The 15,243-nt window shown below is 37.4% G+C and overlaps 1 protein-coding gene across 3 annotated transcripts; it reads left to right on the top strand.

Annotated features, from left to right (window-relative positions):
• Positions 1-13,911, top strand: LOC103475479 (transcriptional coactivator YAP1-like). Of its 3 annotated transcripts, XM_008427130.3 has the most exons (9): positions 1-267; positions 593-825; positions 4,458-4,642; positions 5,191-5,345; positions 8,426-8,527; positions 8,758-8,855; positions 8,963-9,087; positions 10,054-10,154; positions 10,941-13,911. In XM_008427130.3, exons 2-9 carry the CDS (start codon positions 622-624, stop codon positions 11,114-11,116), a joined length of 1,146 nt encoding a protein of 381 aa, XP_008425352.1. In that variant the 5' UTR covers positions 1-267; positions 593-621; the 3' UTR covers positions 11,117-13,911. The 3 variants fall into 3 exon arrangements, with proteins under 3 accessions (XP_008425352.1, XP_008425353.1, XP_017164245.1); XM_008427131.3 differs by lacking the exon at positions 8,426-8,527 and having other exon boundaries at positions 2-267; XM_017308756.2 differs by lacking the exon at positions 1-267 and having other exon boundaries at positions 279-825.
• The last annotated feature ends 1,332 nt before the right edge of the window (positions 13,912-15,243 follow it).

The following is a 15,243-nucleotide window of genomic DNA, read 5'->3' as shown; positions in this document are numbered from 1 at the left end:
CCCCTCCGCACTATCACATGAATCTGGACTGAACGCTGGATGGGAAAAGTTTAGAGGTCTCGGTGAAATCGCTCTTCCCCGGCCAGCTTGTTGCTGTGTGCGCCCTGCCTCGCCTTTTAAAGGGTTTTTACTCCACCGTCCGTGTCGGGGGAAAAGGAGTCGGCTTGAGTGTTTTCCAGACTGGGACTTCTTTTTCTCCCTGCAGTAATACACAGGGGAGGAGAAGGAGGAGGAGGAGGAGGAGTGGGGACGCTCTGGCTGCTTGAGGTATGTGGGAGGCATGTTGTGCTCTGCCGAGATTGATTTTTGTCCGCGATCTTATGGCTTAAATAACACCATTTTGACCACGTTTACCTGACGCTTGATGTTTTTCCTGTTGCTAAATAACTTGGAGAAGTTCGAGCTTCAAACGCCGAGGCATCGACACAAAAAGTTCAAATGGGGTGGGGGTTTAAAAGAGGAGGGAGGGGGGGTCTGAAAGTGTAAACACATCTGATCATAACTGTTGCACACAGGCGCATCCAACCCCGTTTTTCTTGGCAATCTGCGTTTTACTCTTCGTTTGTTTTACATGAGCGAACTTTTTCTACAGCTACGTTTCGATTCCAAACTTTGGGCGACATGGACGCGCACCGCGGCGCGCCTCCGGCCGGGCAACAGGTCGTGCACGTCCGCGGGGACTCCAACACGGAGCTGGAGGCCCTCTTCAACGCCGTGATGAACCCCGGCAAGGCGGCCAGGCAGACTCAGTCCGTGCCCATGAGGATGAGGAAGTTTCCGGACTCTTTCTTCAAGCCGCCGGAGCCCAGGGGCCACTCCAGACAAGTAATGTTACTGCAAATTGCTTCGCTCTGCAGGATGGTTATTGTTGCATGAAGTTCACCAATATTTAGTGAATGGATTTAGAAATTGAGCAGGAAAACACACATTTGCGTGTAGGCTTCTGAGGAGATAATCACGATATAACATCGAGCGAAGTACCGCGGTTTGACGTTATTTGCACAAAAAACTAAGACGTAATCTGATTTTTTTTTCTTTTTGTCATTATTTAAAACAAAAACAAAAAAACATCCTCACTATTTGTTTCTTGGAACATTTAATTGTTTCATTTGTTTATCCATTGCAGCATTAACACCCACTTAACTGAGTTGTGGTTTTGCACCCATACTGGGCAGAAACTATTCATTTGTTGCTATTGGGATTTTTAGAGAACCCAATAGTATTTTCTGTAGTAGTCAGGCTATCTGCTCTAGCAGATATCACCTGCATAGGAGTTAGCCCGAGTAAATGTTCTTTATTTATCATCATCATCATCATCATCATTATTATTATTATTATTATTCATACAAAAAGCACCTAGATGTTCACAGGTAGATTTTGTTTTTTACAGTGCCTTGTGTATCTCTGTTTTGATGAGATATAAATAAGCAGAACTGCTAATAAATAGCAAATTTGCTGAAAGGTTAAAATTTCCAAGAGTGGGTTTCTTATATATATGGATGGATATAAATACATAAATACAAATACAGATATAAATATATGGGTGGATATAGACAGAGGAAAAACTTTCAGATTCACTGTTCTTCAGTTTTTACAGGGAGGTCTAGAGAATTTATTCACAGATTTTTCTGAGGAAGCAAAGATCAAACCTAAATAATCTGTTTACTGTTTGTGATATATTCATAAATACCTTGGACTTAATTAGCAAATATGGGAATGAATCCCACTAAAAGCAGCTCAGGTAACCACCAGTGGTACTTCTGCTGCAACAGGAGAATAATGGACTTAATAATTATAGTTTTTGACCTTTTAAAACTAAAATCTTTTGGTCACAGTTCACTTATGCCAACTTGGTGCCTTCTAATTTTATTCATTTTCATTTTTTATTGATTTTATATCAGTTTGTTGCCATGTATGGCAGTGAGCATGGAATCAAACAAGACTAATTCTCACTAACTTTGAGTTATAATTAATTTACTAAGATTCACATTTAGATTAAATTTTTAATAATTCCACCTCTCAACATTGACCATTGTTTCTTACATTAATTCCAAACATATGAAATGAATCCATGGGTTAAACATACAAAAGGATTCAGGATTATAGGTTTATGTTCATACATTTCATTTTGTTAGCTGCTCACTTTGATTTTCATGGACAAAAATAGAGAAAAATGTTTTGACTGGCCTTTGGTTGGGTATGGAAGGATTGATAGTATCCAAATGAAACTGGTAAAATGACATAAAAACCAGGTTATTATTATTTGTTCATAAATACTGTTTTTATCTGTTAAAGCATTAAAATGCTTTTGCCGTAATCAATTTACTCTTATAGTTTCATTTCAGAAGATGTCAGGAGGTTGTGACCCCAATTTAAAACCAGAGTGTTCATTAAATACTTTGGAAATAGGAATTTTAACAACAAAAACAATGTAATCCGCTAGTTTTTGTACCAGTGTTTTGGGAGTCCAGAGTCCTCACATCTTAACATAGCAGTAAATATTTCTCCTTTTAGATCCAGAGCTTCATAATTATTTTTCTCTGGCCTGTGCAGCTGCGCAGACAGTTTAAAACATCAGAACGTTATACATACATTTTACTGCTGTAAAATTGATCGCAATTCACTAAAAGCAAGGCACAAACTATCTAAGGTGACAAAGAATACACAGACGCTATAATACTCAAACTGGACATTGTGCATCCATTCAGGGCCACAAGAAATCTCATTCAGTTTTACGTCTCTTAGTCTCTGCTGAATTCATTTCAAGTTGCATTTTCTTAGTTTGATACAGGCTGTTGCACTCAGAGCTCCAGCGACTACAACCACGAAAGGTCACTCAGTTTTGCCATTATCAGACCTCTTCATGTTGCATCTTTGTAGCTGATTTTGACCCCTTGTCATTTTCGGTCCAGCTGTGGGAAAATCTCGAATGAACACAAAAAGTTGCAGAAAGTAACAAACACAACTTCACCAGCTGTGAATGAGTGCAATAGTTACTTGAATTGTTTTGCAGCATTTAACACATGCAAGAGATTCGTTTTAGGAAATCTAAACCCTTAATATCAGACTGCAGGATGTGCCGGCTACTGTTTTGTCACTCTTAAAAAAAAGTTGAAGTCACTACAGAGGGGATGTTTAACCTGCATTAACCCCTTTTAAAATTAAAATCATTTTTGTGTAAAAAAAAATCATAAATCATTTTAAATATTTTTATGATTTTGTTGTGACAAAAAATCCTGCACACTTTAATAGAAAATCAAGCCAATCAGGAAGGGAGAACATTTTTAAAATAAAAAAAAGCTCTTAGGCGGCATGTGGATGCACACCTGTGAGCAACCTCCCATAAACAAAGTTTCATTTACTTTTTGATTTACTTACAATATTTTGTCCTTTCAGTACATACCTGCTACCATTTAAAGTGAACTTGCTTAAGCAGAAGCACATTTCTGCAACTGCAGAACGATTTTGATAGCATTTGCATCCTGCAAAACTAAAGTCTGCAGAGAGGGAACAACGGATCAAAAGATCTTGTTGCACAAATGTGTCAGTCAGAAACATAATCCCCCATTATAAATTCACACCACGGCACAGTAACAACGTGCTTAAAGAAAATATGAGAAAAGAGTGAAATCACAACTGATGGAAAGACAAAACAAAAACCTTTCAGAGACAATGCCAAGAGCCGGACGGCAACAGTTGAAGGAGCTGCAGGAGTTTCTGCTCGATTATTGGAAAAGTGTCAGATGAAAGATACATTTGTAAGACAGAAGTCTTTCCTTCCAAAGAAGTCTTTCAAACTTTACTGAAGTCTTCCAAAGGTTGAGCCACTTGTGGTCTGATGAAACCAAACTTGAATTTTGATCCACAATTCCAAAGAAAACAACAGCGAAGCATAAACATGGTAGTGGCAGAGTCATGCTCTGGGATTACTTCATGTTTTGTAAATAAAAATTTGAATTGGTTTTCTTTTGTTTAGTTCATCAACTACACAAGATATGTCCTCACAATCTAAATGATTTGGAAACCTTTGCCAGGCAGAAGAGGTAAATATTGAAAACTGAAGCTGAGGGATGCTGATGGACTCTTGCCAAGGAAAACTAAATGTTGAACTTGATCAAAAGCTACTTAGGTTTTGGGTTAAGTGTATGTATACACTTATGCAAACAGGTCAATACAAGCTTGTTTGTTTTTTAGTTGAGTTATGGAGGATAAATGCCACGTTAAAGGAGGAAAAAGGTTTTGAAATGATGCATCGCAAAATCCTGCCATTTTCCAGTGTACATTTCTTTGCAATAAAACCACTTGGCTGCGAGACTGTGCAGTGTGTGAAGCAACTCTTGTACAGTCTAGCTTTCATTACCCATTTGAACTCGTTTTGTTTTTGCTCTGAGTTTATGCTTCGAATTGCCATTTGTCACTCCGCTGCAGACTTGCTAACCCTGCTCCTTTCTCGTCAGGCCAGTTCAGACGGAGGCGTGTGCAGCTCCCTCGCCCCTCATCACGTCCGTGCTCATTCCTCCCCGGCCTCCCTCCCAATCAACTCAGTCAATGCAGTGGCCACACCAATCATACCCGACGATGTGCCACTCCCCGAGGATTGGGAGATGGCCAAGACGCCCACTGGCCAACGGTACTTCATCAAGTAAGGGCTTCCTCCAGTTTTTACGCTGTGTTGCATCTCTGGCTCTGCAGGTTTTCTTTAAAAAGGGCTTCTGTGCCGGATGACAGTTTCCCAAAGCAGGTTGTGCAAGACAGATTCTGAATCAGCAGATTTTGGAACTGGAAAGTGGCAACCTGAATATTTTAGCCTGATAGATGTCCGAAAGGACCATTCCAGCTCTGATATGATTCAAAATATTGTTTTTTGTTTTCTACAAGTAATTCTTTTGCCACACAAGGTGTTCTCATTTTTCTAAAAGTAAAGTAGCAGAGCTGTACACAGGATTAAAACTCATGCAAACAGGAAACAGTTGAACCAGTTCTGTGGCCTGTTGGGTTTCACCTTCATGAGAGCACGTTTCCTGCTCTGTGAAAAGCCTGAGATTGTCTCGAGGAGCATAGATGTGCAAGCACATCTGGTCGTACAGGTAAAGCGAGTCTGAGGGAGAACGCTCCTCGCCCTTCAGGTTACTGCGGTTTAATAGATGCATCGCTTGCTGTGTGTGTGTGTGTGGTTTCTTTATTCTTCAGCCACGCGCAGAGGTCGACCACATGGCAGGACCCCCGCCTGTCCCAGCTTCAGTCGGCTGCAGCCCAGCATCAGATCGCCTGCACCCCGAGCCACGCCCACTCCTTCAGCAACCCAGCCCCCACTACGCAACCAAAAAATATTATTCCTGAGACAGGTATCACACTGCAGCGCTGTGCCCTTTTTGTCGCCATCTGTCTCCATCTGACCTGGAGCGTGTTGGGTGTTGTTCCTTTGGGATTCTCTTTGGGTTGCTTACACTAATGCCTCTGCTTTGAAAAATGATCAGACTTAATATGTAAATCTACATCAGGGTGCAATTTAAAAAGAATCATGCAGGTTGTATAAGTCTTTTTTCCATTATTAGCTTGATGTAAATGTCTAAAGGGTCAGTTTACCCAAATTGTATTTCTTTAAATGAGAGAATCAACCACAGGATGTGATGATGCAACACGTGATCACTGACTTCAAGTACAACCTATAAGATCTTTTTTTTTAAACAGCAATCAGGCTCTCATAAAAAACTCTTTCTAACTGACTTTTGCTTTCAGTTGTCATCCACCTGCTTATTAGGCATTATTAGACTCATAATGGTTTTAAGTGTTACTGACAAACCTTCTCACTGAGGAAAAACTGCTTGGACAAGCTGCTTGAAAGCTTTGTTGAGCTTCACCCATCAAAATATCACATTGTGCTGGAAATAATTTGTATGTCCAGATCAGAATTCATTGCCCCTGAAACGGATTATTCAATTAAGGCGAATTATTTACCAATGCTAAGTGCCAGGCCGATGCGACATTAAAATCAATACATCTACTTGCTTGAAAACTCAGTAGTTTCAAATTACAGTACAATGCCACATCACGTTTCATCGATATTACCCCCATGTTAGCTTAGATACCTAAAATGTAGAGTAGTGCAGCAACTGTGTCCCTATTTTTAAAATTGAGAGAGTAATACATTCGTTTTTGCTGAAATAAGTCATAACAGGGAAGCAAGGTTAAAGATGATTTGGTGTCCATATTCATTACTATCATGTCTGTGTTCCACTTATTAACTCGCTCACCAATGATGTTCAGGATGTTGCAGAATCTAGTTTTCTTGATAATAACATATATTTATTCTCAGACTGAGTTTCAGCTGAACATCCTTTATATTTCATGTTTCTCTGAGACCAACTTTACTCAGTTAAGATGGGCTTGATTTCCAAATTCCCATCAGACTCAACACTTTCCACCATTTTTCATCAATAGTGGAATTGAAGTTCTAGGCTAAATCTAGCATGTTTACTGCATGCTTTGATAGGACTTGTTGTTGATAAATCCACTTGTAACCTATGCAAAACTTTAATCTCTCGCCTTTTTAACTATTGTTTTTGCACCTCATATTTTGCAGTTTGCAGAGCAGGTCATATGATACTGACAGACAGGAAGCCAAGGCAGCCTGTATTGTCTCTCCTTTACAGTCAGTGTAGTTTTAAATGGTGAAAAATGCTTAAAAAGTGGCACTGTGCATTTTAAAGTCTTAATTCAGATGTTTGGCAGACACCAATCTTTAGTTGTTGTTTTTTATTATTTCCATTCATTCTGAGTTTGTTGTGCAGTCATGACAAGTTCCATCAACATTTTCTGCAATACTTGTTAAGTCCATTGTTTACATCTGACCTTGGTACTTGCCGACTCCTCCCAACAAAATTGCGATGTTTGTCACACCTCGATGACTTAAAAGTTGGATGAAATGTGACATGACCGTTCAAGTTGGTTGCACCAACATCAGATAAGAATCCAGTTTGGGAGTGTGTATGTAAGCGACCTGGGTGTGAAATCGAGAAGAAAAATTGATTTGTGCTCACACTGTCTTTAAAAGAAATCAGATACCAGTAATATATTGGTAGAGAAGTTGGATTTGCGCCACTTTTGTCTGCTGTGTGAACATTAGGTCGTCCACACCCAGATTTGTTTGATCAACAGCGAAATGGGAAAAGCCTGCCAAACAGCTTTACAAACCACTCACATGATAAAAAGCAGTGATTTTTAAAATATCAACATAAATTAAGAAAGTTTCAGTCATGTAAATTTTTTAAATGTTAATGACTCACTTAGTTACTATTTGATTGAGTGTTGGAAAAAAGTCGAGGCAAAGTCGGGGTTTTATTTGCCACAGGTTTTCTGTGAAAAAATAAAGAAATCCATCATCTTCTCCTTTTGTAACAAGTGCCTCATCTGGATGTTTCTGTTAAAAAGTAGCGATGAAAACCTGTGGATGTCTTCATCCACAAAGATGTTAATCTCAAACCAGATTAAAGTTATTGATTGTGGGGATGAGACTCTGTCCTGTACTGTGACACTCAGAGAAGACTTACTGTGCTAACCACGAGATCATCCTTGCAAATGTTGTAATCATATTTGTTTGTCTGAGCATGTCAATTCAAGGAATATTTGTCTTTATTAGGTGACGATCTACTTTGTTTTGAACAGATATGCAACTTCCCACTTAAAATTGTTTATACATTTTCTTTGTGCATTTGTTTTTCTTCTAAAATATAAAAAGAAATATGGTTCTTTATTTTAAGCATTAAGCAAAAAAAAAAAATGTAGGTTTTGTGGATTTTTATTTTATTTTTTTAAGTTGGAGCATAAGAAAAAAATTCTTTGGATTGTAACATTGTTAATCAAAGTTCACAGAGTTGAATGAGAAGGTTTACTCTTTTTACCAACGTAACCCCTAGTTTTTAAACGTTACCTTGGCCCGGCTGACTCTTTACCGTCTAATGAGTCAAATATTGCTTTCAGTATTTGGTATAAAACAAACTGAATGTACAACAGACTACAGGACATCACCCAGACCCTCAACTACGGCAAAGCCGCTATCAGATTTGTTAGCTTATTTTGTAAATGTTCCCAGCATTGGAGACACTGTTTCTTCTGAGAGGTATTTTAAAATTTTTATAGTGTGATTTGGGTGAGCATGACCCTTTAAGGATGGACGTTCATTTACACACACACACACACACACACACACACACACACACACACACACACACACACACACACACACACACACACCGAGGCTAGGCAAAATGCACTTACAGTTGTTTCATTTTTCTAATTGTAAATAAAATAAAGCAGTTATTCATTTCTCTTCCTAAAATCTGCAAACTACAAACTTTCCTCTCAACACTCCATTTGGCTCCAGCAACCATTTGCCTTCTCACTCTGTACTTTTACTGCTGTTCAGGTCCACTGCCTAAAGGCTGGGAGCAGGCTGTGACTGCAGAAGGAGAGGTGTACTACATTGATCACATAAAACAGGAAACCACATGGGACGACCCGCGTCTAGGTAGCACACTATAACAGATTTTGTGCCTCCTGAGTTGACAGTTGTCAATGAGAAACATTGTGTTCCAATGTGCGCTATTAGAACAGCTCAATGTTTGGCAGCAAGACAGCAAAAAAGAAGGATCTCAAAGTGTTGGACACTCTATATTTCATGAATTGTTTCACTGTATGATTTATGTTTCATTTTGAAGAAGTTCATGCGTATATTTTTAATGTCTTTTTGTGTTGTAGCCCCGAAGGTGAACCCGGCCGTCCTCCCTTTGGCAATCCAGCAAAGACTAGAAAAGCTCAGACTGAAGCACGCCGTCCTTCCACAATTTGCCCCACAGGTCAGAGAGAGTACCAAGCTGGAGCGAGTCGTTCCATAAATATTCAATGTTATCCTAAACTTCTGCTTTCTTTAAAGTCAAATGAAATTAAGCATACACATATTCAGGTGCAGGAGGCGGGAGGGAGCAACCAGATGCCCGGCGGGATGGACCATGACAGAAGCGCACAGATGCTTGTCCCTTCGGTGGATATCAGGATCAGGACCCTAAACCAAGAATCTAACCTTAACGGGTACGTCTTTACTAACACAATACTACAAGTTAGTGAAAAGTACGCAATTTACAGTTGTGTTGTTCATACACAGAATACTCAGGGGAAAAAATAGTGCCAGTAGATTTGTAAATGTATCTATATTCCTGACCCTAAGTTGCATTTACTGGGCTAACAAAGGAATAAAAGTTAGCAGATAGCTTGAAGATGTTTTATAGTGTTTATGTAGAATCTGTTGGATACTGCGTTGCTCAGAAAGGTTCCCAAAACTCTTTCTGAACTAATCAGGCTTGTCCAATCTATTGTCAGACAGTACATAATAGATTGGTAGAAGTAAAAGTCCAGGACCTGAGGTCAAAAAATTGATTAATTCAAAGAACGCTGCATGCAGCATTCAGTAAGGTGTCACTGTGACTCACAGTGCCTGAATTTTGAAACTATGTGAAGTGTCAAAAATTGAAATCCCAAGAAGGAAACTGAGAGTGCAGAATCCAATATGGCAGCCGTGCTTCAGAGAGTATATGAAGTTCCCAAATGAAAATGAATAACCTCACTTCTGACAGGAAGTATTTGGGAACATCTTCCTTTGGTGTTTGAATGCATAAAATGCTGAGAATTGGTTTGTTTTGGCTTTTTTTTCCCCCACAGTAGCTTTTAGTCTGTCACTCAGAAAAACAATTAGTAAAACCCACGGAGTTTCCCACCTTACAGCTGGAATGTTGTATTGGATCCAGGTTGAGACTTCTGGTAAACGTGACACAGCATCAGAGTAACTTTAGAGAAACTAAACACCTCTTTCATACTGGCTTACTGCAGTTGTAAGCTTTGTACATTTTCTGTATTTCAGTAACTGTACGAAATATACTCTTTCGTACATTTGCTGAATTATGCTGACCGAAATAATTATTCTCTGAGTGCAGAAGGTGGCCAGACCTGAAGGAAAAAGATTATCTTAGAACTGCAGATAATTATTTGTTTCTTACTCAGGGCTCACTCTCGCAACGAAAGCACTGACAGTGGTCTGAGTGTCAGCAGCTTATCACGCACATCGGACCACATGTTGAGCTCTGTGGATCACATGGACATTGGTATTGTTCCTTATAGCTGTCTTTATTAAATATCAATCCAGACTCATTACATTTTTCTATGTATTTTTGTTCTTATTTGTTCTTTTCTTAAAGCTCCTGCATGTATTTCTTTTATAAAGAATATTTTTTTACATGTTTGTTGAGCCTGTCACCATGTCATGGTAGTATGTTACGTGACAAGTAATCTGTGAAAAGACTGATCTACTCCACCTCCTCGTTGAGCTGCTATTGCTGAAATGCTAAAAAAACAAAACAATGAGAGCCAGGAGGAGGGTTTTAACGCTGTCAATCATTCTCATTTACTCGCTGCTAAATGTGCTAATGGCCCAGAAACAACTTACTGTTACCGAAAAACCGTTTACCACAGTTGGCCTTGCTAACTAGCCTTAGCATTCACAACAGGCTCAGCTAGCTGCAACATAGCAGGTAACACAAATGACACAAGATTGCAATTGACAGCGCTAAGACCCTCGTCTGTCTAACAACATAGAGACAGTTTCAACAAATATGTAAGAAAAATATTTTTCATAAAAGTTAAATATCGCAGCTTTAAGACATTACCGGTTTTTTTTTCTACATAGATAGACTTAGTTTGTTAATCTTCTGTACCCAAATTAATTATTTCACCTTAAAAAGATGTATAAAGTAGCTTAAATAATCTGCATTCCTGTTGGTATATATATATCTATATTTGATATTTTTTAAATATTTGTACATTGGTGCAATAAATGCATGTAAGTTGTTCAGGTTATTGTAAATCTCATTCTGTGCCTGTGATTTGTTCAGGTGACTCAAGTGAGCCTCCCTCAATGGGCCTGCAAGAGTCAATGCCTGTGCTGCCTATAAATGAGGAGCTGATGTCCGGCATCCCCGACAGTTTGACTTCAGACATGTTGATGGAAATGGACACAGTTCTCTCCGGGCCGCACATGGACAGGGACAGCCTACTCACCTGGCTATAGACGCAAGCAGCCGCCGTCCATTTGAGTGTGGTTTGAAATCGAGCTTTTGTAGCATGACTGAGAATTCTGGGAAATTTGATTCGGATTTAAAAGTGGTACAGAACAGCTACTCAGAGAGAATATGCTACAGACATATGTGTTGGATATCTACTTACAGAATTCACTTCCTGCCGTGTGAAAAAACAAATGACTCTCACAAAATCTGGAGGTTTTCTCTTTTTGAGTCTGGTTTTTGCAAAATGCTCCTCTTCTTTTCATCCTGGTCCTCCATCCAAAGTCACACTTGGGATTGCCTTAAGTAAGAGTCAAGTGTTCTTGATTCAGTGGTTTGAACACAAAAACCTGGTAAACTAGCATTAATGTAACATAAAGATTTTATTTAATAAAATAATAAAACATTAAAAAAAAGGTTTAAAGGTTTAAATTAGCCAAGTGACTTGTGAAAGTTAAAAGCAGCATCTCATGCTACTACGTCTGAGCAATTTGTGATTTTATTACATGTACTCAGAATTGTATTTTAACAAGTGAGCAAAGAATCAAAGGATTTTTTAGGTAAAAACTACGATAGTTTCGAAATCTCAGGGCATCTCTTATTAAAACGGAGGGAATGGCGCCCTCTTGTGGTGAGTCAGAAAATAGCAATATTTCCTCCCAAAACTTGCATCAGTTGAGCAAGTTTAAAAATAAGTACAAGATTCTTAGGATTTGTCTGCCTGAATGAACAAATCCAGCCGATTCTAAAGAATATTGCCAATATATTAGTTTTGAACATTAAATATGTATTTTTAAAACTTTGAGACTTCAATATATAAGCAAATGAGCACGTGATCAGGGTGAAGTCCAACATAATGCAGGATTTCATTCATCAGTTTCTTGTTTTGTGTTTGTTTTTGATTCTTAGCTTTTCTTTTCTCAATAATGATTAAAAAAACCTTTTAAAAAAAACTTTTTCAAATCATATCGATATTGGCCACCAATATTTGGGTAATTTTAAAACACTTTTAGTATTTTTTTTGTTTGTTTGTTTGTTTGTTTATTCAAATATTTTTATAGCAGACTTCTATTCCATGCCAGCACTGAACATGAGCTTCACAGGTTCAGTATTTATTTTGGATTCTAATTAACTCCACTGTGCTGATAGTTGTTTCATTTTCACTCTGACAAACTCTTGTTTTGGAAAAAGTCCTCTCTAGTTGCCATCTGACCTGGGAAATGTACGAGGAATAATATTTGCAGCCTAAGATTTTTGCAATGATTATTATTCAGTAACACTTTTATTGCAATGCTGGATTGAAACATTCCTAGTATTCCCCATTGTTAGTTTAAGCTGCATCCATTCAACGGGTCAATATGAAACACACTCAAATAGAGACAGCCTCTTTTTTTCATCTCATCAGCTTTAAAGTGTATAAAATTCTCACTTTCTCCTTGACTTCCAACATTTTAGATGCTACTTTTTCATTTATTTCTGAAAATCTGTTCCATATACTATTTCTTGATCCAGTATTTCTTTTTGATTCTGCTTTTCACTCAAAAGTCAAAGCAGTGAATGTTGTTGGTGTCAAAGCATCAGAAAGTGAGATTCAAGTGTTTTGTGGAAAGAAATGTCTAACTTCAAATCCCAAACCTTCTTAGCTTTGTTTTTGTTTTGTTTTTAGATTTAGCTTTCTAAATATTGCATCGATTGTTTGTGTGATTCTTATTCATGTAAATACATTTAGAATTAAAGGACCCTTTTGAAGTGTTTTTTTAAACATTAAGTTGATGCCATACATTTTTGTAATACCATCAGATTTTCATTTTTAAAGAATGCTTTATCCCATGATTGGTTTCGAGGTTTAAAATAGTCATATAAGCTTATAGTGGAGATAAAATTATGCCATTAAGATCAAACAGTTTGTTCGATCTTCCAGGTGACTGCAGTGGTTAATTTTATGAATTTTTTTCCTTTTTTCTTTATTCTAGACATGAAATCAATTTTGATGTCCCTCCATACTGTATGTTTTTACTACTCAGCCAATATCAATACAAAACACTTAGCTGCCCAGATGTAACTAAGATTGCTAAACATAGTTTTTTATTATTATTATTATTATTATTATTATTATTATTATTATTATTATTATTATTATTATTATTATTATTATTATTATTATTATTATTATTATTATTATTAAACACCTTAAAGAAGTTGGGATTCCTGGTAAAGGTGACATACAATTTGAAATGCTGCATTTTTAGAATATTTTATTCAAACTGCAAACATCAGGTCCAAGCATCGGTAAATGAGGAAGTTTTTTTTTTTACTATTTCCCTTGTCAAGTCAAGCCATGTGGAAATTATATCTGTTTTTATCTGCTTGGTTGTTTCTGCAGTGTGTTTAGAGTTGATCTGAGTATTAAGCTATCAATGACCAGATAAGATCATTGGTTCTTTACTGACTTCCTTGTTTAATGTTTATGCAGTGCTATAACTGAAGACTTCATTCTGAAAATCCCACATAAGCAGCCGGTCTTGTTTTAGTAGCTCTCATTTAAAGTGCCGAACAGCTTAACAAGTGATTTATTGCACATCATCAAACACACTACCAAGTCTATTATTTATCTTGGCATGCATGACACTTGCTATGTTCTGTATGTTGCATATAATAACATTTATTGTACTATTTACAAAGAGTTTTGATTTGAGGTTTGTTTTTTTTTGTTGTTTTTTTTTTACTTGTTTATGCATGATTAATATAATTATAATCAAATTAAAGAAGTTTCTGTTTAATAAACTTTGAAATTACACCTGGATATTTTGCTTCCTGTTCTGTTCATTTCTACGACCAAACAGCACACAGGTGTATATGTCTACCTGTAATGGCTTAGCTGAATTGGTAGGATTATATTTTATTCCTGAAAATTCAGAGCACTAAAACTTTATCTTGAATTATTGCATCAAAACGCAAGTTGACGCACATTAAAGAAGATTTTATTTAGATTTGAACATTTAAATGACGCAAATTAAAAAATCTCAATGTGACGATCTCTGCTTTCCATAGTATTTTGTTTTTATTTCCCTTGTCTTTGGGCAATAAAAAGACTAAGGGAAAATTTTGTTTAAATAAAAAAAAATTTATTTTTATTTTTTTCTGCTCACATACATTGGAATTTTCCCTCTTTCAATTTTCCAGCTCATCTTAGCATAACTTTTTAAGTTCAGCCGGGCTGGATTTGAACTAAACTCCCCACCCACCCACAAAAATACCCAGCTCATCAAATCCGGCTGCGGGTTTGGTCCCTGGAGTTTTCGTTTCTTTCTCGCCTGGATTTATGTAATTATTGTTGTCATTCTCAACACTCTTCTATATTTATTAGCTCAACTGTGTATCTGGTTTTTATCTTATCTGACTCCTAGCACTTCTGTAGCAGGCGTTGGATTTTGAACTTCCCACGTCATGATCCTACCATCATGGCAAACTGCAGATAACCTATTGATGACCTAATTTGTACTGTTTATTCAATGTCACATGCTGTTTTTATTTTAATTATGTAAAACACTTTGAAATGCCCTGCTGCTGAAATGTGCTACACAAATAAAATTTTATTGATTGATTGATTGATACTGTGTGGTTTTACACATCATTGTGAAATGTTCTCTGACTGTTTCATCAGAACAGAAATTGCGCCTCATGATCAATCAGGTGAAGCTTATTGAACTCCCTTCTTGGTATCATGTGTTTATGAGTAACAAAGGGTTTCTGAGGCGTCACAATGTTTTAGGATGACTCCTGTGTTTATATCAACCACATCCTGTCAGTTTCTACTTATCAGAAATGCATGGTTCTTCAAGGCTCTGTTTTGGGCCCACTTCTGTTCTTCATAGAGTTTCTCATCTCTGTTATCTGGACTCAAAGTTATTCAAACTGTCTAAATAACGTAATTTCTCAAAAAAATAAATTACAAACTAATTAAAGAATTAGTTTGGACTTTGAGTTGATGAAGGGTCAGGTGGTTTCTTCCCTGGACAGCCTGGTCGCTCTGAACCGTTTTTGTGACATTTTTTGCAACAAGTTCAGACTGGAGGAATTTAGGTGAATTTAGGTGCGGTTGTTAATAGCACCTAATTGCTGTTAAAAAACACGT

This window comes from Poecilia reticulata, chromosome 14, assembly GCF_904066995.2.
Source record: "Poecilia reticulata chromosome 14, P_reticulata-male-v2, whole genome shotgun sequence".
NCBI lineage: Eukaryota > Metazoa > Chordata > Actinopteri > Cyprinodontiformes > Poeciliidae > Poecilia > Poecilia reticulata.
The sequence above is the reverse complement of the archived record's forward strand: the minus strand, read 5'-3'. Positions and strand labels throughout refer to the sequence as shown.

Coding starts and splice junctions, on each gene's coding strand:
- LOC103475479 (XM_008427130.3), top strand. CDS start 622: ATGGACGCGCACCGCGGCGCGCCTCCGGCCGGGCAACAGGTCGTGCAC. Junction 4,643..5,190: donor GGCCAACGGTACTTCATCAA/GTAAGGGCTTCC, acceptor TTTATTCTTCAG/CCACGCGCAGAGGTCGACCA. Junction 10,155..10,940: donor TGTGGATCACATGGACATTG/GTATTGTTCCTT, acceptor TGATTTGTTCAG/GTGACTCAAGTGAGCCTCCC.